Genomic DNA, 27,349 nt, shown 5'->3' with positions numbered 1-27,349 from the left:
ACATACGTTGCATCCGTGATATTTCTTTGAAGTACAGAAAGACATCCTCGTAATCCCCGGTTCAGGCCCGTTCCCACACACATCTACAGTAGAGTTCCCACCCCGATCTCAGCATGTGATGACTATTGCGCAGCTGGACATTCCGCTGGGAACAGGAATGCGGGCGATCGGTCGGATCTAGGGGTGTGAAGGCATTGATTAATCCCCGCTCCTTTGATGTGGGGCGGGTTCCTACTGTAGGGGCCAATAATCTGCTGGGCTAGGTGATGGCCTGGGAACGGGTCGGACAATCAGACAAGGAGGAAGAGGTTATCAAAGGGAAGTGAGATGAAAGGAGTGTGGGGGTTCAGCACAGGATGTGGCGCTGAGGCAGGGTCGCGCTGGAGGTGCGTTCATGGTCCAGGCAGGAGAGATCGGGGGCTATCAGAGCGCGGGGGATGCTTGCGAGGCCAGAGAGTGAGGGGGAGAGACGCGCTGGCTATCGGCAGTGGGCAGAGAGGCCATGGCATTCAAAATGGCTGCCATTTACGCGCACGTATGAGTTTGAAAAGGGACAAGATGGCGCCGATAATGTTTATGCCACAATCTAGATTTTAACATGTTTACCTTTAGAGATACATATTCTACTTTTATATTTCTAACATATATAACAGATAAACTCAATCTGTATATATTGTTTCTTTTAGAAAGTGATTTTTTAGAGAAAACGTATCAACACTTTATCGAACTGTATTTGGCAGTCAAAACCACAATCCTTGATATAATACTCGTTTTGAGGTGAGACAAGTGATTATTTACCTTAAGTCGACTTTGCATGAGGTGATGGGTTTTTGCTATTCTAGTCACTAGAATCAAGTATAGAACTTGGTTCATTCCACTCTGTGTTTTCATATTTAGTAATTGCTTGGCACTGTGTCACTAATGGTGGTGTTACACCTGATGCATTTTGATTATATGGCATAAGTTTCACTCTACTAACATGACTTGGATCTCCTTCTATTAGGTACTGTTTTTGAACCATTATACTCAACAAGTCATGAATATTATGTGAACATTTAAAAATCAGAGGTTGCTTGTAATTATATGTTGGTTTAATACACACAGGCTGGGGTTATCATAACCAAAGATATATGTATACATTTGAGATATTGGCAAGGGGGACAATATCTTTTAAAAGCTTTATATATACGTTTTTCTGCAGCCTTGAAAAAGCCCTGTGGGCGAAACGCTCGTCGGCTGCTGCTGTGTCAACATTTGAAATAAAGTACACAAGACCTGATTGGAAAGTGTGATTGGAGTACTTTTTGGAGCTGAATCTCAGGAAATTTGACTAAAGACTTCTCTGGGATTTGTAGTGTGTTATAAAAGGATTCTCTTTGCTACATACTCATATGTGATACATGCCACAACTGGATTACAGAAATAATGATTGGGTGTGCTCGGGTGTAGTGTATATAATATTGGGAATATGGGAACTACACTACATGGCGTCCAATGTTTGATAAGGCACTAATTTGAAGCTAGATACTAAAGTAACTCAGTCGTGATTTTTTTCCGTAATACTCCAACAGACTTCTGGAGTGGGTAAAGGGATAATATCCGCCATAGTTGAGAAGGACGAAAATCCTATGGTTTAGCTTTTTGGTTTGTTCAGCGTTGAAGGATACAGTGTTCTAAAATATTGTGCACCTTATCTTTGTTTCCTTGAAACTTGCTCTGCAAATTTTCATTAAACAATGTCGAATAACAGCAACAACACAGAGAACGGTGGAGCTGCGGCTGATCCAGCCGAAGCAGTTTTAAACTATACAGGTATCCAAGAACCCAACGGGGATGCTATATGCATTCTTATAAATTTAAGGAAAGCCATCACTATAAAACTTATTAAAAATGTCCTAACATCGAGAGGTGGTAGGATAGTTTTTGTGAGGCACATGCATATCACCAGACAGAGGTATTCTATTTGTGGATAGTCTTCCCTGAAACAAATCCAGTAACACGTGTTCCACTTCTACAAAGAAGATGAACCACCAGAGGAATACATTCCTTTCGAGGATATTGAAATTCCACTAACTTACCAGGAGCATGAGCTCTGGTTTAAAGGTGCCCTAAAACATTTAAATTAGATTACCAGGCTCGGTCCACTAGGTAGACTAGGCGCAACATGGACGGTTTTAGCCAGCTATACACAACATCCTGAAATTGATGAAATGTCAGATGTGAGCCTACTAGCTCAACTCAAAGAGTTAATCAAAATCTATAGACAATTGGTTCAATGTGTCATTCGGACTCTCACAGTCCAACCTCCAATAATGATTCCACAACATACCCCTCACCAGGGGAACACACTAAAAATGACACCACAGACTTTACACTCAGTCATTGGTAAATTACCTGCAAAGCGGGAACAAATTCCATTCTGGATAGCTCAAAAAATAACTCAAATCGAAGCAGTATTTCCCAATACTAACCCTCATGAGAAACACAGAATTTTAACAATCTGTTTACCAATGGGGATCACACCACATCTGGAGGACTGCACCACTTGGGGTACAGTCTTTGCTGCAATCTACACTAAAACACATGGTGTTCCGTCCATGGCGGTAATACCTGATGTCCTGAAACAGATTCAAAATTAATACGGGGCAGAGCCTGCTTTAATTTGGATATGAAATACTAAAAGATTTCAAACAGGTCTCAACAATAATATTAGCTAATATTAAAGGTGAAGCAGCATCAGTGGCAATCCGCCAGAAGTTAAGGAAATTTGATGTAACTGAGCAACCACAAGAACTAGCCAGAATAATTGAAAAATCCTATGAAGAATTAGGCAGAGACAGTCTAGGTGGGAAACCAGTTAAACCCAACTGTCTGGAAATCCTGAAAAGGTCTTTACTAAAAATACTCCTACTCCTTCTAAAAAGAAGTCAGAAAAAAGCAAACAAACTAAGAGAAGCTATCTCATTCCAGAGGTAAGTCTCCTCAAAAGTAGCCCTCTGAAAGGAAGTACAACCTCAGGAATAGGGTTAATTTGAGAAAACCTGATAGATTTCAAGATACTGATACACGTTCCTCTCGTACCTTTCAGATTGAGTCGCAGAAATCCGAAAGAAGAGAACGGTCAGAAAACAAGGAGGAACGCGTGAAGTCCGAAGACGTTCAACACGTTCAGAAAAACAAGAAACCTCAATTCACCAAAAAGAATGCAGCAGGTCTAAAAATCACACATGCCTAGGATCTTGAGGACAGAACTCAAGACGGAGAATGGGCTCAGACAATGTTGGACAGCACAGCAGAAGTCACCATAGCTTGCCAGAACCTGAAAGATCATCTGGAGCCAGTGGACTTGAATGAATTCATTCAAGTTGAAACTGCAGATACCAGGGTTAGTTCTCCACATAAGTTATATGAAATAACACTCCGGATGGAGGGAGACATACCAAGAAAAATAATAGCACTTTTTTGGGAGACGACTTTCTAAGGGTTATGACATTCTTCTAGCTGAACAAGACTGGCCACCAGAATTTGTCAGGGAGTGCCCACATGGCAAAGCCATCATTATGCCAGCCTTCTCCAACCACATTCCAATTCATTTAAAATATACTTACGCCAGGAAATGGGCAGTTGCCCAGGCTCCTGAATTATATAAAAATCATTTAGGATGGGATGAGGATTCCCCTCACCATAAAAGTCAGTTAAAAAAATCAACCAACTGCACAAAGGCAGTATCCGGTTAAGCAAGAAGCTAAAAAACAGGCCAGGGAGATCTTAGATCAACTTGAATACCAGGGGGTGATTGAAACATGCACCTCGTCAATGAACAATCCTTTGTTTCCTGTCTCCAAACCAGACAATACATATCATCTAGTATTGGATTACAGACATTTAAACTCTTGTTGCAAAACATTTGCCATGCAAAATGTACACAGTACATCATTAATGAATAACATTGTGCGTAAAAAATATAGAAACCACATTAGATATTTCTAACGGGTTCTTTTGTCATAACATTGCACCAGAAAATAGGTATTTGACCGCTTTCTCAATTATCGGGACACAGCGTCACTTCTGTCGTCTCCCTCAGGGATTCAAGTATAGTCCAGGGTTATTCTCAGCAAGGGTACAAAAGTTACTACAAACTTATGATGATGAAGCATTTTCATATGTTGATGACATCTATCTGTGAGATGATGACTTGGATAGGCACTTGATAAGGGTGAATATCATTATACTTGGATTCACCTCTGAGGGTTGTAAATTCAATTAAAAAAAATCTAGAATTGCCCATCTCAACATCCTTTTTCTAGGATATGAACTTTCAAGTGAAGGCAAAAGCCCGGTCAGCAAACTTTCTAGAGAAATGTGCGCTGCTCCAACCTCCAAAAACGCTGAAAGGCGTACAGTCGATTCTAGATGTCCTTAATTTCGGAAGAGCTTACATTCTAAATTACGCAGAAAGGGTTAAACCTCTCTACGAATTAATATAACCTGATTTTAAATCACTTAATTGGACACAAAAACACACAGAAATGTTGCATTCATTGCAAACAGACCTGTTAGCAACTAACCATTTGCAAACACGAGTAAACGTACGCAACTTAGTGATCCGAATCATTCCAGGACATTGCAGATTCACGTACTTAACTCTTAACGAAGGTGAAAAAGTACCAATAGCTTACATATTATACTTGTACACACAAACAGAAGTGAAATTCACTTCAACAGAAAAAATCCTGACCGCTTTTCAGTCTGTTGTAGCAAAAGAGAGAGCCCTTGCACAGGGTAAGCGCATTATGGTCGTTACACTTGTACCTGCTTTAGAGGCAGTGACAAAAGCGAGCATTCCAAATGCTAAAGCTTTACACCTGAGATGGATACAATGGGTTATTTCTCTTGCTGCAACAGACGTTAAATACGTTTTTGATCCATATTTGAAAACACAAGCATTTCCACAATAGGAACAACAATGTCCTCTGACTACTGAAATTCTGCCTCTAGAGCAGTATGAATGTATAATTTATACTGACGGATCAGCTCAACCCGCTACCGGGGTAAACAAGCTTTTAGTGCAGCATACGCGATCGTTAAAGGTCGCTGGCGCGAAGGCAAATTCCGACCAATTTTCACTAAAATGCAATCTCTAGGAGATTTTACAGCTCAGCGAGCTGAACTACAAGCATTCAAGATGGCACTAAAAAGTACGGACCGCGAATTCCCCACACTCCTAGTGTGCCATTCGTAATATTGTGTTCAATCTTACAATGAATACTTTCAGAAGTGGCTCCAAAATGGTTACAAAGATGCAAAAGGAGGCACAATCAAGGACTACAAAACACTCATGTGATACATATGCTGAGTCATCAACGTGATGGCGTTCACGTTGCAGGGAATTCATTGGCTGATGCCGCGAAGGAAGCTGTGCAAACGTCTTCCGCTGCTGCAATCACTCGTTCAAAAACAAAAATAGACAGCAAAATAATGCTAGCTATCAATGCTTCAAGCAAAGACAGTGGTAAAACATTACGAAAAGGATTTCCACTCAAATACTCTTATATAACTGATGCAAACAATATTCAGTTTGCTCGAATCCCTGAAGTGGGGGATAGGGTAATTTCAAACATGGAACATAGATTAGGACTACCCTTAGCAGCACATGAAGGGCTTGCCTCTGCTCATGCAGGTGTTTCTGCCACAGTGTCATTATTAAAACAGAGATACTGGTGGCCGCGCATGAGGAAACAAACCAGAAACTATGTTTTGGAATGAGAAATATGCTAAAAGATGGAAGTCTCTACTGTGAAACATCCTGGTCAGACGCCCATGTTAATTTCAGACAAACCATTAGCTTGCGTTTTCCTGGACCACTGTGGTTCCTTACAGAGGGATGGTAACTATAAATATATCCCGGTCGCAGTGGATTCGTGTTCAAGGTTCATATGGATGTGGCCTCAGCACTCGGCTGACGCTCAAACTGTGATAAAAGATTTGCGAGTCTTTATAGGCACATACGCAGTCGGCACGCTACATTCTGTCCTGCGTTTAGCTCTTGAGCTTACAAGGAGGCCATGGCCAATTTGGGCATTGTATTGCGGTACTCTAGTCCATTCCATCCTGAGTGCAATTCGGTTGTGGAAAGAAAAAAACGGGACATAAAGCAATCTATAACAGCTAGGGTATTCGGTTCGGGTGACGGGTGGGTCAAACATCAAATAAGTGTCCAACGTAGTCCTAATAACTTGCCAAGAAGTTCTCCAGGGGGTATCACTCCATATGAGGTCCTTTTTGGAATTAGAATGCTGGTTGCAGACCTTAATTATCAGACATCAGTGGTGGACCAGAAAGATTTTGATATCAAAGATAGCTTGGCTGTTTTACAGGATTTAAAAGGAATAAGAACGAAAAAAAGTAATGTGATCCTCAAACCCACCACCACTGAGAAAAAACCGACTGTCCCAGCAAGGCCTGTCTGCATTCCTAAGCTTGTTGATCTAGTCATAGAAAAGATCGCGGACAAGAAGGAATTTGGGCCTTCGTACAGACTACCAGTACCTGTCCTAGCAATCCACGGATCAAGAACAGTATTTCTGCCGCCCCTTGCTGGCAAAAAGGAAAACAGGTTTGTGTCCATCGTCCTGATCAAACCACATCATGTGGCCGATAATAAGCAGTAGGCCAAGTGGACTCCGCCAGTGTAGCAGACGCTGTGCTCAAGCTACAATCGAAGAGGTTCAAACTGAGAGACTCATCACCTTTGAAGAATCTGCAGTGCAAAATGAAGGACTAAGCAACAAAGCTATGGAACTTGTACCTCTTGAGACCCAAATAACAGTTTGACAAGAAACGCCTGTCTACAATGAAGTAGCATCTGACTACACAAATGTAACAAGTGATCCTGAGGTTCCGGCGATTTCAACGATGTAATCCCAACAATTGACAGAACTGCCTCTGGCTATTTTATTAACTTTGATACGTTTTCTGAGGACCCCAGCGAGCCTGAAACGACGGCAGTAAAAAGAACTTTGAATGAACAAGCTACAGACCTTTTTCACCACCTGGAAAAGACTTAAACGGTTTCACCATGGATTGAACTTTGGATTGTGTAGGGTGTCCTTTTTCTTCTACTTTGGTTGACTCTGATAATAACTTTGGGAATGCTGATAAATGGAATATATGTCAAAATGGACACAGCAAGTAAGAACATCAACTTACTCCTCAAGCCACATAAATCATCCCATCGTGAACAAAGAGACTTTGTCATCAGTGAATATCACAGCCATTCCTATACCTGGTGGTATAGCATGGGACAAAACTGATGACATTTTTAGCCCATCGGAGCTGTTGAAGATTCCACACTTATTCAAGATTTCATTAAGTAACTTTGTTTCATCTAGTACCTTTTCTGATGATTGGGGCTTCGAGCCTGTTAATAATATGATATCAGACCTAGAAATGTCTGCAGTATTCACAAATCATGAACATTTAGAAGGTTCATAAGACTATGATCAAATGTATTGTTATAATCACTGTGGTCATCATTTCTTGCACAAATCTGCAAACCCTAGAAATGTATTAATGTATAATCAATGGGAACATTGTCCTACGTCAACAAAGAATAGCTCAAACACATTTACAATGATATTTCCGTACTTTTCAGGGTTCAATGTATCTATTGATGAATCATTTTACTTTAAAAATGTAAACAAAATAGGCATGAAAAGTATGTTGACAAACACCAAACAGATTTATTCTGCAGCCTTTTATGCTCAAATGTCTAAACTAGGTTTCGACTTTTGGAAAGACAACATTGAGACGAAAACTGTCTGGGGCACAAAAGATTGGCAGGTCCAGGGTATAGAAGCTATGTTTAGAGCCTGTATCATCCCTAAGCAAATTATGTTTTTGAATGACACTGTCCTACAGACGTCTTGCCTTGGGTTAGCCAAGATAAAAGACCTGAAAAATCCATCCATACCTACACCTACACCTGACAGCAGTAACACTTCAGAGGGGGAGGTCGACGTACATACTATTGTGCATCACAACAGAACAGATCCAGATTGGAAGAAATGGTTAATCCAGCCCACAGACATAAACAACTGTCAAGATAGCTTCCTGAACAAAACACACGGTTTCACATTCACTAGGCCAGACCCAAGATATGGTCAAAGACAGCATCCAGGAATAGTAACAACATACAGTGTAGGGAAGCTCTGCCTTGATTGGCTACAAAGATTTACACTTAGGATGTAAAGCAACACTTATCTTTACTTAAAGATGGCGTTGATCTTAGGGAATTCTTGCTAGGACCAAGAACACGCATCATAAACGTTTTATAGATGCCGGTATCTATGCTGCTTATAATGAAGCCTAGAAGATTACGCAAGCAGAGACTGCAGAAAGAATACAAGAAATTGATTGTATTCATTTAGAGAAAACGCTCAGTGGTTGACTATGAGTTAACGACTCTGTCATCCAGGATATATTCATTGTACAGCATAGTGTCTTCTGCCATAGACATCATGGAACAGGACTTGGTCATGTTGCAACATGGTCAGTCGCAACATCGTTCTATCATACTATTAGGCTGGACGTTGCAAAACCTTTGTTCAGGCTATGTGCCTTGGCGTTTAATCAATACCACGTCACTGTTTTCAGAATTCAATCTCACTGATAAACAGATCAAATTGGCACAAAGGGGAGCAGACTATACGGTGCTGAGCATTGAAAAACTGAAAAGATTGCCATTTACGGTAGCAGAAAAGCCACTTAATGAATGGATAATACATGGAACAATGACTCTGCCTGTTCAAATTTTCGATTTCAATATTGCCTAAAATATATACCAGCAGGCACATATGAAAAGTTGGCTAAAGAATACATCAAGACATCCTGGGAATAACTGTACACACATAGATGTTGGAGTGGGGGACGTATAGTGTGTATTAGCGGAAAAAACTGAAAACGCACTAAGCGGTTCTCTCCTTTGTCAGGGTATAAACTTACACGGGGCCTGTGATGGTTCCTCTAACAATTTATCCTGCCACCTGCAAGGTTCACCGGCTGAAGTGATTGATCCAATATTTGGACAACTTTCAAATGGGAGTTACCTCATGTTGAACGATCACAGCTGCTGTGGCATGTTGCCAGGCGTACCATATCTAGTAACTGTGTCAGCCAGGGTCACTTGCTGTATGCAAGTATTGTTTCCAAAAAACAAGACAGACAAGGAGTTGCCTTTATGGCCTTCACTGAACATCTCTTCTATACGAATTGATACTTTAGGCAGAATGAAAGCCATTCATTTGCAAAAAACTGTACCACTGACCTCGGCCAAAGAGAACTATGATCTGCAAGTTGCAAGGACTTCTGCCGAGATACATGCCCTCTTAAATATAAACTGCCCTATACATTTCTCAGAAATGTTAAGTCATATCTTAAACATGTCTGATATGAGCGGTAATGTACATGTATTTAAGAATTTATTTTCTGGACTGTTAGCACCTTCTGAAGCGATCTTAGGAATATTTCCAAACTTCATGCATTCTGTGTTTGGCGGACTGCCTCTCATTTTGGGACTCACTGCAGGGATACTATTTTTGCTCCTACAGCTGCGATATGGCAAGCCAATTCACCAGCGACACCCAGTTCTCCATGGAGATAACTTTACTGGCGATGAAGTGTCGTGAGCGCATTGTCCAAATTTTGGGACTACCTCGTCTAAGAGAATTAAATACCACATGGTTTCTGTCATTCAGACCAATTTGGCACGATTGCATCTTACCTGTTCTACGCTGCCTGCTATGCGGAGAAGAATATGTGTTAGACTCATGTCTCACACTCCCATCAGTCATGCCAACGGATGTTGATACTTTGCTTGAACCAGTAACAGCCCATGCACTGTGTTGTCCCCAGCGGCTACCAATTCTGATGACGGCATTCATTGAGATCACACAGACGCAAAATGCTGATGGTGAGGTACAAGATGAAACCGGTGCGCAGGTACCATCTATTACGAACATTGCTAATGCGACCAACTCTGACTGCGATGCTTCACATCTATGTGCGGTTAATCTTCTAAACGAGGTAATTCAACTTTCACCTACAATAGTAGATTACTTTTTTACAGACTTAGAAGATGTTATGTTTTCTCCAAACCCTAATACTGACTTTTGATTTTGGCACACAGTGTTCTGAGAGACTTTGAATTCGACCTTCATTTTTTCAAAACAAAGTTTTAACTTTGGGACTCTTTTTTCTATGATTAATTTTTTTTCTCCCAAATTTGTATTTTCCTTTTTTGGCACAATTAATCTCCTTATAGTAGAACTATTCATAGAGAACAAGAATTCTTTGAAATGACTTTCAGAGACAATATTTGACCTTGTCCACATACAAACAGGTCTATGTAATCTGACATGAAATTGTTTTGGCCCTTTTTCTTCTGTATTTACGAGCCATTTCATAAATGAATATTTTCTTGATTCATTCAGATAGCATTTACAGATGTCAACTATATGCTTAGAATGAACCATTGCTTTCGATGCGTACATCACCAATGCTCTTTTGTGTACAACCAGTACCGTTGCATTTTTATGTATTTTGGGTGGGTTTTAACACTTCATGTTTAGATATGTTTACCTTGTTTAGAACGTAGTAATAATGTACATATGAAAGTGGAGTGGGTTTTGTGTGGCAATTTAGATTCTGTATGCAGTTTCCGGATTCATGCCCTTGTATAGGTGCAATTTACATTGTCCTTATATAGGGGTAGAAATTCAGTCCATATTTAGGCATAGTCCATGCAGACCCTAAAAACAGGCATGGCTACTTCCATCCGTTCATCTACGTCACAACGAGTTCTTGGAAAACCAGACTCTTAAGCTGAAGGGACTTTGATTTCTCCAAGAAACTCATTATTATGCATGAACAACTATTCCTTGGGGGTACATCCATGACGTTCATATGCCCGACTTTGTCAAAGCTGGCATTCCTAAACACCTTCAAGGTATAAATATAGCTTCACTTGCTATAGCAAAGCACGGTGTGGTTCGGTGCAGTTCGACTACCTACTTGCACAACGCAGCTCACTACAGCAAGTACCGAAGGAAACCAACTCTCCAGCTGACGCACTGATCAGAATCTGTCATACTGTGCTGAGAAATCCAGCTCCAGTGTTTCTGACTCCCCTTGCGGGGTGTTGGGAAATCGAGTCCGTGAAAGAGATATCAATCTCTCTCATTCTGAGGTATGAAGCTGATTAGAACCTAGAGAAACCTTTGGCAATTCTTGGCAAAACTAAACCTATGCTAAAGACAAGCACCTACTTCTTCCCTCGTACTGGACCTAGATTAGGTACATTGGGGTAGGGGTATTTTGGAAGCACCCATTGAGTATTTTAGCCTGGGTTATTTATGTATGTATTTTTATATGTCATAGCACCAGACAATGCAATTACAGTATTATTTCATATTACTGTTTACGCCTTACGCATTATACTTTGCATTTTGTCTAACAATTGTAGCAGTTTACCTCTCTTGCATGAGAAAGAAGACTGTTCAATAAACCCCTTTTATTGAAACGCCCGTCTCTCTATTTTTATCTGCAACTCTGTAGAAACGAAGCATGCACGACTGACTGAATAAAATAGTTATCTATTGTTTCCACGACTCTGAAGATACGTTTTATTCTTGGGAAACAAAGTTGTCATCTTTATGTGGTTGTCGGAAACTAATCCCTTCTTGTATATTCGAGAAAGTTTCTAGTGACCTCTGAGCAGGCTGGCACTCACAATTAAGTTTAGTATACTTAATAGAGACATACTGACCTCAGTCCTATGTCAAATCTATAGTGTATATTGTTCTAATGTGCAGAGCCTATTAAGAATATAGGGGCATATTATCAACACAGGCGATAAAATTATCGCTGCTTTTATCGGCAGAAAACTGCCGCTAAAGCCGCTTTAGTGGCAGTTTTCTGCCGCAAAAGCGGCTTTAGCGGCAGTTTTCTGCCGATAAAAGCAGCGATAATTTTATCGCCTGTGTTGATAATATGCCCCATAGGAACTACACTGCAAGATGACCTGTTTCCTGCCGATGCCACAGGGGTGAACCTGCGCTTGCAGCCACCCCAAGCTCCTGGTCCTTGGTGCATCCGATGGTGACACCGCTCATCTGATGCCGGTTCCAGGCTCGGCGCATCTTGTGCCGGGGTTCGCTGGCAGTGCAGCTGACGAGGGCCTGCCTCTTTATCAGTTCCTGGCTGGTCGTGAGCCAGACAGCGAGGTGTCCATTCCCCGGCGCTACAGGTCAGCGCTCCGTGCCGGAGGCAGCCGCATCATGCATGTGGCTCTGGGCTCAGCACTGCCCCTAGTGGTCAGCCGTCAGCACCGCACTGGCTCTGCTACAACGCTCTCCAGCCACATGGTGCCCACGCCCCATAGGGGGTTCTTGAACAATACAGAACACAAATGAAGAGGGGAGAAAGGACACAAACAAAAAAGGGAAAAGTGGACTAAGCTAGGAAGGCACACATTTGTCAGAGGATTTGAGGGCCACGGCTAAGAAGATAACCCAAGGGAAAGTACACAGGAGACAACACCCTGCGCAAATTAAGACACCAGGCCTGCCGCAGGAGGCAGCCCAGCCCTACCTGCAAAAGCCCCCATGTGTGCACCCCCACTAGCGGGTACTGCCGAAGGGGTGCCGGAGCGCCACAGGAGCCCCACATGCATACTCACGCCGCGGTGTCCCCCACGCCCCCTTGCAGTGAAACTGCTGACCCTGCAACTGCAGCCCCACGCTGAAAAGCATGGATTGGTCGCCTCATCCACTACTTTAAAGGAACAAGGGAGACCAACGGAACAGTAAAGAGGTCCTTGTTGATATTTAATGGAGTCAGGCAAATATATGACCTATTTGAAATGCTTCCGGACACGGGGGATGACGATGACTACGAGGTGGCTGTTGCAGCCCTCAATCGGCATTTCGATCGCCAGCTCAACCCCGACTTCAAGCGATTCAAGCTGTGGCAGGCAAAACAGTCTGACACAGAGTCTGTGGATATGTTCTATGCATGCCTGAGGCACCTGGCGAGCTTTACACATCTGCCGATCAGAGGGAAGAGATCCGTGCTCAAGTGATTCAAGAGTGCCGGTTGGTGATGCTCTGAAGCTGATTCTTCGACAACCAGGCATCTCACTGGACAAGATACTGATTCTTGTCAGGTCCCATGAACTGTCAGATGCCTGAGCGGGAGAAATGGGGCAGCCCTGAACAGACGTGCCAGGGCGTCTCATGCACCCAAATATCCTCCCATCAAAGAGGAAAGAGTCGAAGTGGTCCAACCATGCCCACACCCCATCCACGCTGCATCGAGTACACAAGGGAGTGGCACGCTCTTCAACTGCGGAGCAGACCATCATCCTGTGGAGCCCTGTTTCACCAAAGGGAAGACCTGCTCATGGTGCATGAAATCAAACCACTTTGCAAAAGTGTGCCGGAGCAGCAGATCTCAGCCGCCATTCACCAAGCAATGGGAGGCCATGTCACAAGTCTGTCAACTGACACTTGACGATCCTTAGGGCTAAGAGGAGGGTGTCGCACAAGGGCGTCAGTTCACCCTGGACGAAGATGATGACAATGTCTTTGTCATATCCTTTGTGTCGGTCGGACACACACAAAAGGCCTCCTCCAATGTGAGCCATTAAAGTGGCAGGGTCGACCGTCTGGGCGCTGATCGGCACTGGGGTGTCCGTTAACGTCATGGTGTCTGAGGAATATGAACGGCTCTCTCCGCGACCCCCACTTGCTCCCACAAAGGCCAGGATATACACATATGGTGAACACACCCTCTCCCCCTGAGAGGGGTGATCGAAACAGCAGTGTCCTGCGACAAACGCACAACTAAAGTTCAGTTTCACATCACCTAAGGGAAGAAAGGAACGCTGCTGAGCTGTCACACAGCAGAATACCTTGACCTGGTCTTTTTTGCAAATCAGGTGAACGACTCACACGCCAACACCATACTGCACAAATTCCCAGAACTGTTCGAAGGCTTAGGCAAACTCAAAGCCAAACACGCCAAACTGCATATCGACACCTCCATTAGACTGACTGCCTTGAGACACCGAAGAGTGCTGTTTCACCTGCGTCCGCAGATAGAAGCCGAACTGAAGAAGCTGGAAGATCTCAACGTAATGCTCGTCCTGAGGAGATAAAATAAATGGTGAGAAGACTGCTCGGGGTCTTCCTGCCAACAAAGCAGTAACCTGTGTGCGACTCCATTACTGGTATGTGTGCAGTGCGCCACAAGGCCCCCCAGCACCCCGATACAGTGGGTCAGCACACCAAGAAAGAATCTCGCTGGCTCGAGCCAAGGGTGGAGAAGCCTTGCCCTCCTTTACAGAATTTAGAAAGGGTATTTGTGTGATTTACAGCACCATGGAAATAAACTTGTTAGTATTATATAAACAGAAATATTTGCAATGCAACAGGACTCACATATACGTGAGTTTGAGCAATTGAATTGCAAATGTTTTTTTATTTTTAAAATCACCTCATGCTGAGCTTTCAGGCTAATGGAGGCAGTGCACTTTTCTTTAGACTAGCTGTGTCTAAAGAAAGGGGTGGGCCACCTTTAAAGTAAAACAACGGCATGGGGCACTTTTACAAAAAAAGCATTTGTTAGTCAAGACAAGCAAATGCTTTCTTTTGTAAAAGCACCCCATGTTGCGGTTTCACTTTAATAGCGGTCACCAACCTTTCTTTAGACACAGCTCATCTAAAGAAAGGGGTGTGGCCTCCATTAACATGAAAGCAAGCGGGGAATGCGGCAAGTAGACAAAAACAAGCGTTTCCAGCTAAAGTCCTGCCTAAAGTAAGAAAAACTCAACAAAGTAAATAGTGCTTACTGTCTTAATTAATAGTACTGATTAGCAACCGAAGTAAAAGGGACAGTAGCCTTGGGAGGTTACGGATGAAGACAAGGCAGTACTGAGGGAATAACAAGCCTTTTGAGGAATCAGAAGCCTGTATTTATGAAGGACAAAGACATGAGCAAAGAGAGAAAGTATTGTCTGCCAATTTATGTTTCTTTTAACTATTATGTGAAGATATTTTTCATGAAAATTGTAATAATTTTTTGGTAATTTGTTAATTTTTGTAATACTTTTGTATGTAACGTATGTTTTTTATGTAATATCTATTAAATGGAATAGAGTTTCTATATCTGAATAAATTTGTTAGTATAATTTTTTAATGTCAATTACCTTCCCTCTTGCCTGCTAGAACTGTACTATCTTTTTGTTGTTAAATAACATGTATTTGTGGTTATTGTTGATATAACTTTCATGGTATATTTTCTGTGAACACACTTACGAGGCATTTTTGATGATTTGTCAACCAGCTTAACACTATTGTTCTTTTTTTGTCTATATGTGAACCATGCTTTTGTGATTGAGTTTCCTCTTTGGGTGGTGGTCTCAGTCTGTATGAATTTTATTATCTGTCTTGACAATCTCTTTGACTTTTGACTGCACCAATATGGCCGCAGTTCTATCTGCAATTTCGTTCCCCTTCTTTTCATTTATATATTTTTTTTCTATTAGTCTAGGTTCATGTAGCTGTTTGCAACCTCGTTCTCTTTTTGCAATAGGTCGAAGTCTTTTCATTTATATTTTCTTATTGGTAGTATATATTTGTTTATTTTCGGCTAATATCGCCGTCATTTCAATTGTTATTGTTTTTCCTTGCTTTCTACTTAGGGAGCACCGTTTGTAATATTTCTTTATTATTGGTGAATCTTTCTCTAATTTTGGGATATATTATGAATGGCAGTAAAATCGAATCCTCTTTCACGCTATGGTATATTTAAAAATTTTGGACTTTACATCATGGCCGCCCGGAAGGGACGAGTTATTCCAAGCTTTCCACCTAGGGTTAGGTCGCGTAGGTCGTCGCTTTCTTTTACAAACATTCACGTGATAATAATGAGGTACCATGTGACTGGTGTGCGGGGCTTTTAAAAACACACCCGACTATACCAAACCCGTTCTACCGAATCGGCCACGGGTTGCTGTTGCACTACGGAGCTTGGAGGTAAGCTTGTATCTCTGCGGTATCTGCCAAGTGGTCTCGCTGACGTTGTGGGTGGCGGGTTCGAATTGTGCCCGGCTTTCATACAATTTCTGTTGATCATTCGGTTTTTGCCGAGTGGTTTCGTATCTCTGATGCTGTGGGTGGCGGGTTCGTATTGTGCCTGACTTCTAACCACTTTTTCAACTAATTTGTTGATAAAAATGAAATTGTTGGTTCCACTTGGATGTGCCTATGTGTTTAATATTTCTCCTTCATATTCTGTATTCCCTTATAGCGGGCTTTCTGTAAAAGTGCTAGCGCTATACTGAGAACGTTTTCTTCTTCTAAAATGGCACTTCATTCTTTGCATGATAATGAGAATGTGTCAGTTTTTTGCTATTTAGACCCTTGTTTATTTTATGTATGGCTCTGGGGGAATATGGAGAGAACTTGGCATATATAGGCATGAAATATTGGCCGATTTTTCAACTTGGCAATATGCCTGGACGGGAGCTAATTATATAACAAATTGTTGGATCTCTATGGACTAATATTGTTCAGTTTACCCGAGCCTTTAAAGACAAGCATGTATATATACATTCTTTACAAATTCTGTTTTAATTTATATGCCTGACTTGATAGAGACTGCATCGTATTGCAGCAAGACTTATATGACTGTTTACAGTGTGTTCATCTTACATTTCAGCCTTTATGTTAGCAGCTTATCAAGGTCTGCGCATACGCTCTTCGACAAAACTATTGTAAGTTTTTTTTTGGCACCCTTGTTGTATTGAATGTCTGTGACTAACCGGAAGCCATCCCCCCACTTTTTAATATCAATCCCTCCTTCTTTTAGATATAATTGAAATTACGGCCCTGGCTACCAATGTGACTCATTTTAAAGCCCGAGATGTATACCTTCATCTTTGTCCTGGTACATTAACTTGAAACTGGGTAAGAGATTTTGACACTGTAGTATACTGTGACTTTGGATGGGAGTTACATCTAACAAGTTAGGATTCCTTTGTCAACATCTTGAATGTCATTTTTTCTCCAGAGATTTTTCAAAATATTACCTTCTTGATTCTTGATGAGATTTACCTTAAAGCCCGTGACGCTGTTTTCATCCTCTGTTCTGATACGGGAACCTTGATACTGGGTAAGGAGTCTGGTCACTTCAGTATACCTGTTAGGCTTTGATTTCAAACATAGTCATCTTATGCAATCCGTGTCCTCTTTTTTTAGAACTTCTTGCTGCTGGATTTGACCAGTCTTCGTGCCCATGCTATTGTGCCATATCAGGACTAACCAAGATCTTTGGTGAGAATGGCATTATGTATACTTTCAATCTCTGGGCGAATTCACTTGAGAGTGGGTGCATGTTTACATCCATCACATGGTATTACTATTCTGTACTAGTTTATTTAAGTTAATCTTCTTGGTTTTCTTCACTTCTGATTTACTTTTTTCCTCACTTGGATATCACTTTATACAGCTCCCTGGTCCCCCCTTTCCAATTCTTAGCGCAAACACTGTGCATTTGGTTGCATTTTGCAACGTGTATTTATGCCTCATTTTTGTAGCTACATTGTCTTTTGTATTTTTGTTAATGCATCCTCAGATTTAAGGAAATATGCCCCTTAACATATGGGTTTGACATTATGGTTCTTTCAGGGGCTGCCATCTCCTCTCTTAGTAGCCTTATTTAGGGTGCTTTTTAATATTGTCTGTCTTGTTGTTGTAATTTTTAATGTTAGTATGTGTTATTAATATTGGTGTATCATTTCTATGTTGTTTTCAGCCCTGACGAAGCTCCCAAGGTTGGGGAGCGAAACGCGTTGGCTGTTTTAAGAATGAAAAAATAAAGAAAAACACAATTTTTTGATACAACGTGGTTCTGTCTTACTTCAAATCTGGTGCTGCCTCCATTCTCTTCTCATAGAACTGTACTATTATTTACACACATTTTATGAAGGACAAAGACATGCGCCAATGAAAAATATGAGCAGAGAGAGGGCGGGGCTTCTCCTCCATACTTCACTACAGTAGTCTCGCTGAGCAGCGCATGCGTGCCGACTCAGGCTCGACCTAAAAATGAGTCTCGCTCTGCATGGCACTGAGGACAGGCAACGCTTTTCCCAGGGTAGACCTTACTTTAAACCACCGGGGTTGGAAGCAATGTAAAAACGTTAACTGTACCAACATAAATCTCTCAATCCCCAATACTTTCCTCACCTGTGCACATGCCTTATCCCGGGCTGCGTCCGTAAACATGTCCACTTCCCTATAGGATTTCCCTTTGGTCGCCTTATGAGAGTTATCATTCTTCACTACCCTGTCCATGTGGGTATTGATATGTTGTGATCTACCTAATTGTAAAATGGCCTTCAGTGTCTGCATGGTAATTGGTGTGATTGGGAAAGCGTTCTGGTCAATTTAACATATTGGAGATAATGGCCAGGACTCACCCTAAATGTTTGTTCTGTCTGTTGGAACAAAGTCAAAGTGTCTAATAGTAATGTATCCCCTAATGTCTCAAAATCCCTTCCCTTTACTAGGTCACTGTCATTACCTCTGTTATGCTCCATAAGGGTTTTTACCCCATAAGGATAGTTGTCTGGAGAATGGTGGTCTGCGAAGTACAAGCTTGGTGATCGGCCCTTTACCATACCTAATTAGATTTCTGACCTCATCATCATCGAGATCCTGAAAGGCAGCCAAACCCTCCACCACAGTAGATCAACTGATCCCACAAGATACACTTGAAGGAAATTCTTACCTTACTTCTAAAGTAACCCAGAGAAATTTCTAATATGTAGTAGGTGTGATCACTTTTTAAACAGGAAATCCGTGACCTGATAGCTTCATTCGAACTGGACATCTCAACTCTTAGTTTCATATGAAATCGAATTCCTGTTCATTACTGAAGTATCTTTCTCAAAAGGTAGTGAACCAACACATCCAGGCAACACGATAAAAATGAAAAATCTTCAACATTAAAATGGACGGGTAACAGCTATCATCCACAAATGCTGGTAATGCTCAACCCCCAAGCCAGGGGTTGTGAGTCTTTTCTGCTGTTTTGAAATATTATGCCAATTCCTCACCATAATTTTCTGTTGCATACAGACCATCAAAACCAAAAACCAAACACTGTTCCAAGGGCAGGGTGGATAACATCACCCTAACGCTTTCAGAAAGAAGAAAGACTAAGGAAAAAGGGGGTCCTAGGTGAACGGACACATAAGCAAGGGGGAAAGAACAAGTCTTGCCACCTGTTGGCCTCATACACCCGAAGGGTGTCATGCTTCATCATCGGGCGTTGCTCCTCATTGGGCCGGTGCCGCAATTCCCAACGGGTCCCCCGAAGGGTCACTTTACCTGAGTTCTTTTGAGATACGCCGGATGGTGCATGCAGGTGTGTGTGGGGTAGGTCCTAGTATGGGTAACCAAGTGCGTACAGTGTGTTTAAAAACTGGCAAGGAGTGACCTCAAAAAGAATATCAGAGAGGTAACACCCTTCACAAGATAAAAACCCATAGATAGGGTGTAATCCCAAAAGGCACAATGTACCTAGATAGCATAAAATGGTCAACATGTTTCACACCTTTGTTGCTGCAACGGTCATTGGCGTTTCTTCAGGACCGGGATTAAAAAATGTGGTTAAGTGCACGTGAAGATAAAAATGAAAGTAAATACCCATAATCTAACTCAGGGCGGGCCATTGCGCAGCTCCTGATCAAGACCTAGAATGAATGCCAGGGCGGGCCATTGCGCAGCTCCTGATCAAGACCTACTCATAGAAGGAAAGTAGCTCCAATGACTGTGCAAGTTAGACGCCAGCACCTATACCGGGAGTAAATCTCAGGTGCCTCAAACCTAACACCTACCCCTGTCCAACCACCAGCAGAGGCGTGAAACATGTTGACCATTTTATGCTATCTAGGTACATTGTGCCTTTTGGGATTACACCCTATCTATGGGTTTTTATCACATATTCTTTTTGGGGGCAACAGGAGGCAAGACTTGTTCTTTCCCCCTTGCTTATGTGTCCGTTCACCTATGACCCCCTTTTCCCTTAGTCTTTCTTCTTTTTGACAGTATTAAGGTGATGTTATGCACCCTGCCCTTGAAACAGTGTCTCGGTTTTGGGTTTGGTGATATTATTTGGAGCATAGACACTGGACCTTTAACTGGCTCCTAGGTCCCCTCTTCTTTTTTTGACAGAATGCATACAGACCATCCCAGCCCAAACCATCTCTGCAGATAGTGTATATGATGTAATTATATTGATAATTCAACAAGCATGTTGCGTCCAATCGCGCCACACTCGTTCTTCTGGCACCGCATCTTAGGTCATGCCACACACTATCTCTTGGCACAGCAAATTAAGTCCTGCTGCTCTTGCTTACTGGGCACAGCAGCTCAGGTTACTGCATCTTAATTACTTAGCACAGGGGCTCAGGTCACTGCAACAATGATAACTTCAGGCTTAGTAGCTAGGCAATGCTATGTCTTCATGATTCATACCAGGAATTGTAGGAGAGTCTGCAGCCTGCTGACCCTGGGGCACACAGATCGCGCTATGTAGTCCCCTGCACAGATCCATCTCTCAGTGTACCTAAAAGGTAGGACATGTGTTTTTGAGTTTTACATGTCCTGGAAGTAAAAAGGTGCAACATTTGTTTTTCAATTTAAGTAGGCCCAAAAGTAAATATCAGTGAACTGTTTTCTTTTCCCGAATTCTCAGCATTATTGAAAGATGGTGTCTGCAATTAATCCTGGGCTACTGCTGACATAGCATGCAAATTTTGTACTAATTCGCACTTAGCGTAGCATCTAATTAAACAATATTCTCAGATGCTTTGAAAAAGCATTTTTACATGCATATAACCAATTCACAAAAATGAACTTTAATAATGAAAACATTAGGTAATGAGAGAGCTGATGATTTTGGGGTCCCCCCTAACCTAGGGGGAGCACCAAGCAGATGCCTTGAACACAAAGAACATAAACAAAAAGCACATTTTGTTGAACATCAGTGGTGATCCCATCATTTTAGGACCACCATAAGCACAGTTATTGGCAAAAAAACAATCCCAACCAAAGACCCTGCAAAGCATTATGGGACGAGATTAGTAGTGGGCAGTGAATATTATAGTATCCAATATCAAAATAATTCTACAAAGAGCTGCAGTTCACCTAGTTGTTACTAGATGTCCCTCACGAGTCAAATGCAAAGCATTGACATTATTCTTACATCAAGCTGCAGTTCCACTGGTCGTCCCTAGATGACCCTCACAAGTCAAATGCAAAACCATTGAAACCCTTTCATCAAGCATTTGCATTTGACTCGTGAGGGACATCTAGTAACCACCAGTTGAACTGCAGCTCTTTGTAGAATTCTTTTGATATTGTATACTAAATAATATTCACTGCCCACTGCTAATCTCATCCCATAATGCTTTGCAGGGCCTTTGGTTGGGAATGTTTTTTTGCCAATAGCTGTGTTTGGGTTTGTCCTAAGAGGATGGGACACAACTAAATCGTTCAATAAGATGTGATTTTTTGTTTTCAAGGCATCTGTTTGGTACTCTCCCTAGGTTAGGGAGGATTCCAAAATCATCACATCTCCCACTGCTTGCTAATTTTCAGTTTCATCATTGTGAAAGTACTATATGCACTTTAACATATAAAGATAGAAATACTTATTTTATTATATATGGTCATGTACAGGAAGCTTTTTGCAATTAATGCACAGTACAGACAAGTACACAGTGTCTTCACCTACGCTACCATGGCACAGGGTCATCTTGGAGGTCAAAGGAGCTTAATTTAGTAAGACTTCTCAAAGCATTGTATGCAAGCACTGGATCTAAGGCCCACATGCATCAAGCTTTTTTGGAGTCGCAAACGGTGCGATTCCTTAAAATCGGCCGTTTGCGATTCCAAAAGTGCTGTTTGGGATGCATCATGCTATTTTAGAAATTGCAATTTTTTTGCAATTTCTAAAATTGCGATAGCATATAAGAAAACGCATTTGTGCGATTTCTAAAATGCTATGCATCATTTAAAAAAAATGTGCGATTTTTCAAATTGGAAGTGCAAATTACCACGAAGTTCAACCTCGTGGTAATTTGCGAAATTGTTTAAAAATGCACAAAAATGCATTTTTTAAACTGTTAAGTTACAGACACACATGTCCTTAGGACATGTGTGTCTGTAACTTATACTGAAAAGTACATTTCATGGGTGCAGGGGGGGGGTCATTTGCACCCCCCTCTCCACCCTTGAAATGCATTGATGAATTCCGATTTCAAATTGCGAATTCGCAATTCCCATTCATTCCTATGGGCATTTTGGCCCATAGGAATGAATGGGAATTGTGAATTCGCAATTGAAAATTTGCATTTTTTATGCAATTCGGTAAAAATAGCGATTTTTACCAAATTGCAAAAAAAAAAACGAAAATATTCATGCATAGGCTTTTGCGATTTCTAAATTGCAAATCACTATTTTTCGCAATTTAGAAATCGGAAAAGCCGATATTGATGCATGTGGGCCAAAGGGTCACATTGAAATTAATGGGGCCACTTCCTCCTCCCAGTGGTACAGAGCAAGTCATGGAGTCAAAGGTTTTTATTTTAGTCTAAGGAAAATAATCCTTTGCACGCATTAAGGCAAGAAGATTTAATTTTCCTTATAATTATGGCATTATAGACGACTTTACATGTCATTGCCATTATCTTTCACTTCAATTAATATTTTTATTATTTAATTTTTTTCCAGAAATTGACAGACACGGACCGAAGTTCAGCCACCGCAAAGGCCATGGGATCAAGTGCACAATCCAATAAGGGGAGCAACAAGGGAGGCGGATGTAAATCGCGATTACTAGGGGATATCACCCACACAGTGGTGGGAGGCAAGCTGAACGATCTTGGAAATCCTGAATGTGCCACGGTGTATGCCGGAGAAGACAAAGAAATTGAATTTAAATTAGTTCTTGATGAAATTAATGGAACACATATAGTAAGAGGCAAAGAAAACTGTAGCATCTACTCTGCCCTCGATACTCTGGATATTGTTCAAAAACTAAAGGCGAAGCATGAAAAGAAAGAGCTCCATTTAGTGGCCAAGCAAGGTCCGATTGGGTTTGTAAATTTAGGGATGCCACTAAAGTGCCTTGAAAAAGAGACACAATTTGAGATGTGCTTTTATCCTATCAGCAAGGAAGGGGCTTCTGATGTCGTAGAAGACAGCTTTCCAAGGAAGCATTACCGTGAATATGATGCTGGGGGGAAGGAGTTTGTCACATTTTATGTCCGTGCCATAGGCATAAAAAATAGGAGGATTCTTTTGTCAAATCATCTCCATAAATCTAAATATCCACTTTGTGTTTTTGCTGCTAAAGGGGAATCCTTCCGCGATGCTCTGTGCCAGGATGGTCGCTTTCTGCCATTCCTTGCACAAAGCACAGAGTGGAAGATGGTGGACAGAAAAGATGTGTATGATCCTGAATTTGTAGTTGACACCGATGCCAAAAAAATATTTGAGGTGGAAATTTCCAATCCCAAAAAAAAAAAAGTTGTGCATGCCACCACCGACCAAACCCCTGAGCCATTAAACTCACCAACTGAGAACAATCTGCAACCTTTTCCACAGTCCCTCCTAGAACATTACCCTTGTCTGACAAATCAAGGGGACCAGATTAAAGAGGGTATAGAGGAAGAGGCTAGAAAGCAGAATAAAAATCCTCTAGGCTTACTGAAACTGGAAAAGGAAGAATTTAATAAAAGCACTGCTAATTCAACCCCTGTGAGAGTCATTAAAATGTTAGGTGACCGCAGTCGTTCGGTGGGTTTTATCACATGGAACAACAACGGAAACCAGGGCTCTGCCTCTTGCTTTGTTCTGGGAGGTGGCTATATTCTTACCTGCCACCATGTCATCCAAGGCATTGTTGGAGAAGGAGTTCCGGTAGAGGCGTGGCCTAAAATTATAAGTGATTCCACTAAGGTTTCTTTTAATTACGAAGAGCAACACCTTGAAAAACGTAACTTGTACTCCATTGAACCTTGGTTAGGACCCTCTGACAAGGCTCTTGACTATGCTCTTCTCAAAATGAAAGAAAGTGAGCAGTTGTTTCCCCCTGGCTTGATGCACTATGTTTCCAGACCACCCTTCAATGGCTTGGTTTACATCATCGGCCACTCAGATGGGAAGGAGAAGGCCACCGATGCCTGCACCTTGATACCTTTCTTTCAACGCCGGCCAGAACTAAAGAGGCGTCTGAAAGAGGGAAGGAAGCAAGGTGACCACCCTAACTGTGACACAGAAGGGGGAAGGATCTCTTGCATTCACATGTTTACAAAAGAAAGTTTCAAAGAAATAAGTAGTCGCCAAACAGTGACCTATGATACTAGTTTTTTTCACGGTTCTTCGGGCTCACCCGTGTTCGATTCCTCTGGCCGCCTTGTAGCCATGCACGCTGCTGGTTATAGATTTAATTTAAATAGAAAGAGGCTCAGCGTGATTGAGTTTGGGTGGTTGGTAAAAGAAATCTGTTCGGATATTGAAAATAAAAATGGAGAGCTTTATGAATCTCTGGTAAATGAGCCTGCCAGGAATGACGGGAATAACAGAAATGTTGCTTGCATTGATGATGACTACATGGACACTGGCAGTCAGGGTAACCTGAGTGTTGAGGAGACCATGGAGAGCTCCAACACCTGATTCGATCAGAAAGTAGACCATTATCGCAAACGTATGCAGATTCAATAGTGATTTGTCATCCAAGTTGATATTTGAATATACTCCAGTTCTGTGATGCCAACCCCAATCTTATGGCCCCCCCAGCAATCGACTCTCACCAATACATCCTACTCGCGACCTCAATTTCCGCATCGATAACCCCACTGATCCACTGATGCCAACTCCACCGCCCTTCTGCAGAACCTGAACAATATCGGCCTACCCCATTTTTACCCCCAGCAACATATCAAATTCAGCCACACCACAGAACTCACCTGGACTGACCACATCATTGTACACTTCACCATCACCGATGCCCAACACACCATTACCAGAAGTAAGGTCACTGAAACTTAGTGGTCACAGGCCCTCTCCACCTCTCAACCCGAGGCCTCAACAGACCTTGACCAGGGCATCCAAGCTCTTCGCCACCCGGATCACCGACAGCACAGATAGTCACCCACTGAAAGCTACACAATCCATCAAGACCTCCAAAGATGCCAGATGGTACACCCCAGAACTCAGGACCACCTTACACAACTGCCACCATGCACCACCAATAACCCGCCGACCAGAGCAGCTTACAAAACAGCCCTATCACTGGAACATCAAAGAAGCTATCACCACCTGTATTGACTTATCAGATACTGAAGCTTTGCATATGATGTAGAGGAACTTCCAATTATGCAAACCCTGGCTCCCGCTTACACTGTACCCTCAATAATTGAAGGGTGCTTTTTTTGAGTTGATTATGTATATTCACTGTCCAGGGCAATATAATTACCTTGGTTATCATCTCAATCTTTTGTGGATTATATCAGTCCCAGAATATTTTTCATGCACAGTATGTTTTCATTTATCAAATTGAGGAGAGAGCGTCTTTGGGGCAGTCTGTCAAATCTGGAGCAAGCCTCTTGAAAGACTAGTACGGTTTGATCATGCTGTTCAACAAGTGGAGTCCATGGTCGTAGTCTATTTGGTTGTATAGTCCGGTAAGCAGCGCCCGCTCCTACAGGTGACCACAACTCATCTTTAGACTCTGTTCTTTCTGGTTCTCACAGACCCTTCATGTCTGCATTAATACACATGCTCATGACGTCATAAAATACAAAGTTTTATTGCATGAGTAGTTCATGAGAAAAACTCAAGGGTAGGAGTAACTAACACCAATAAATCAAATTAAACGAGACAGGTTTCCATGGATGCAACATCCCAGACCACAGGCAACAATATCCTGTTTGGAGTCCATACCGTTTGCTGCAGTGCCCATATTCTGGAGCTGTGGCTTGTATAATTTGTTACTGTGTAGCTTAAGCAAAAGTACATTAAGTGCAGATGTTGTTCCGTGTTCATATGCCCTTGTTGTGGGTGAGCCCTACTCAAAAACATTTGCATCCATTAAACACATACAACTAACTTGATGTCATGATCCTTTCTACATATGCGGTTAGAGTTAAATTTCAGTTGGAACCATGCTTTTTTATTGGTAGAAAAAACACAATGTTATTTTACAATATTTGAACAATGGATTATTTCATTTTGTGTAAAAATTCACAACATTTCCAAAGGAAGATCTGTAAATTGTAGGTTTTATTTTACAGTTTTCCTCATTTCTGCATTTCTGGGGATTTAAAAGAGTTTCCTGATACACATCGAAATGTGTTTACAGTGCAGTCTCAATTCTCTTTCTACATTCTCATGAAATACAATAGTGTTTTGACATTTTTTCATCAAATGTCCTCCAACCTTCCATATTGAGGTGTGTATATCGGGCGTAAAACCTTTTTATTTTGTGAAACCAACACCACTTTCACTTTGTGGTTATTTAATGTATTAGCAATGGTTGGGGAGCACGCTGTCTCTCTCATACCAATACCAATGTTCTTGCTTTAACCCTAAGCATATCATTGTAAAATATGATATACTTGTGAATTTTCCACTCTGGAATGAGTCTGCAGTGCCAGAGTCTGCTAATCAGCATCTCAGAATTTGTGACAATTTGCAACAGTTGATAGATTTCTTTTGGTGTATGCAATTCTAAAGAAAGATCATTGTGCTTAGACATCTCATCCCTATAAGCAGCACATGAATACAAGGCACAGATCAAAGCTATTTTCCCTTTTATTCCCTTCAGAATATATGCAGGAAATTACCTTTTTTGTGTGATGGGCCCCCTCAGATTTTCGCTGTATCTGTTTTCATGGCTTTAGAACACTGTGCACTTTACCCCTGCTAACCAGTAATAAAGCGCCTGTACTCCCCTTTAAACTTTGTTAAATTGGCTTATCCTAGATTGGGACATTTAAGTTGCCTGCATATTTCTAGCATATGCTTTAACCTCTTCAAGGCTCATGACGAGCTGAGCTCGTCATGAGCCACGGCGCTCCGGTACTCTTGACGAGCACAGCTCGTCATGAGCCGTGGAACGCTCGCATGCAGGGATAATTCCCCGGCTGTGCTGAGCGTTCCATGGCAGGTAATGCACCTGTGACGAGCTGAGCTCGTCATGAGCACAGGAGCGC

General features: G+C 41.9%; 1 protein-coding gene across 1 annotated transcript in view; it reads left to right on the top strand.

Moving 5' to 3' along the window:
- The window catches only part of FAM111A (FAM111 trypsin like peptidase A), a 298,900-nt gene extending 272,657 nt beyond the window's left edge, over window positions 1-26,243 (top strand). Inside the window, exon 4 of the mRNA XM_078665344.1 lies at window positions 22,863-26,243. Coding sequence (XP_078521470.1) covers window positions 22,863-24,809 — 1,947 coding nt within the window. The 3' untranslated portion in view covers window positions 24,810-26,243. The remainder of the gene's footprint in view (window positions 1-22,862) is intronic.
- The last annotated feature ends 1,106 nt before the right edge of the window (window positions 26,244-27,349 follow it).

Source organism: Lissotriton helveticus, chromosome 1_1 (assembly GCF_964261635.1).
Source record: "Lissotriton helveticus chromosome 1_1, aLisHel1.1, whole genome shotgun sequence".
Taxonomy (NCBI): domain Eukaryota; kingdom Metazoa; phylum Chordata; class Amphibia; order Caudata; family Salamandridae; genus Lissotriton; species Lissotriton helveticus.
This window is presented reverse-complemented; position numbering and strand designations above follow the sequence as displayed.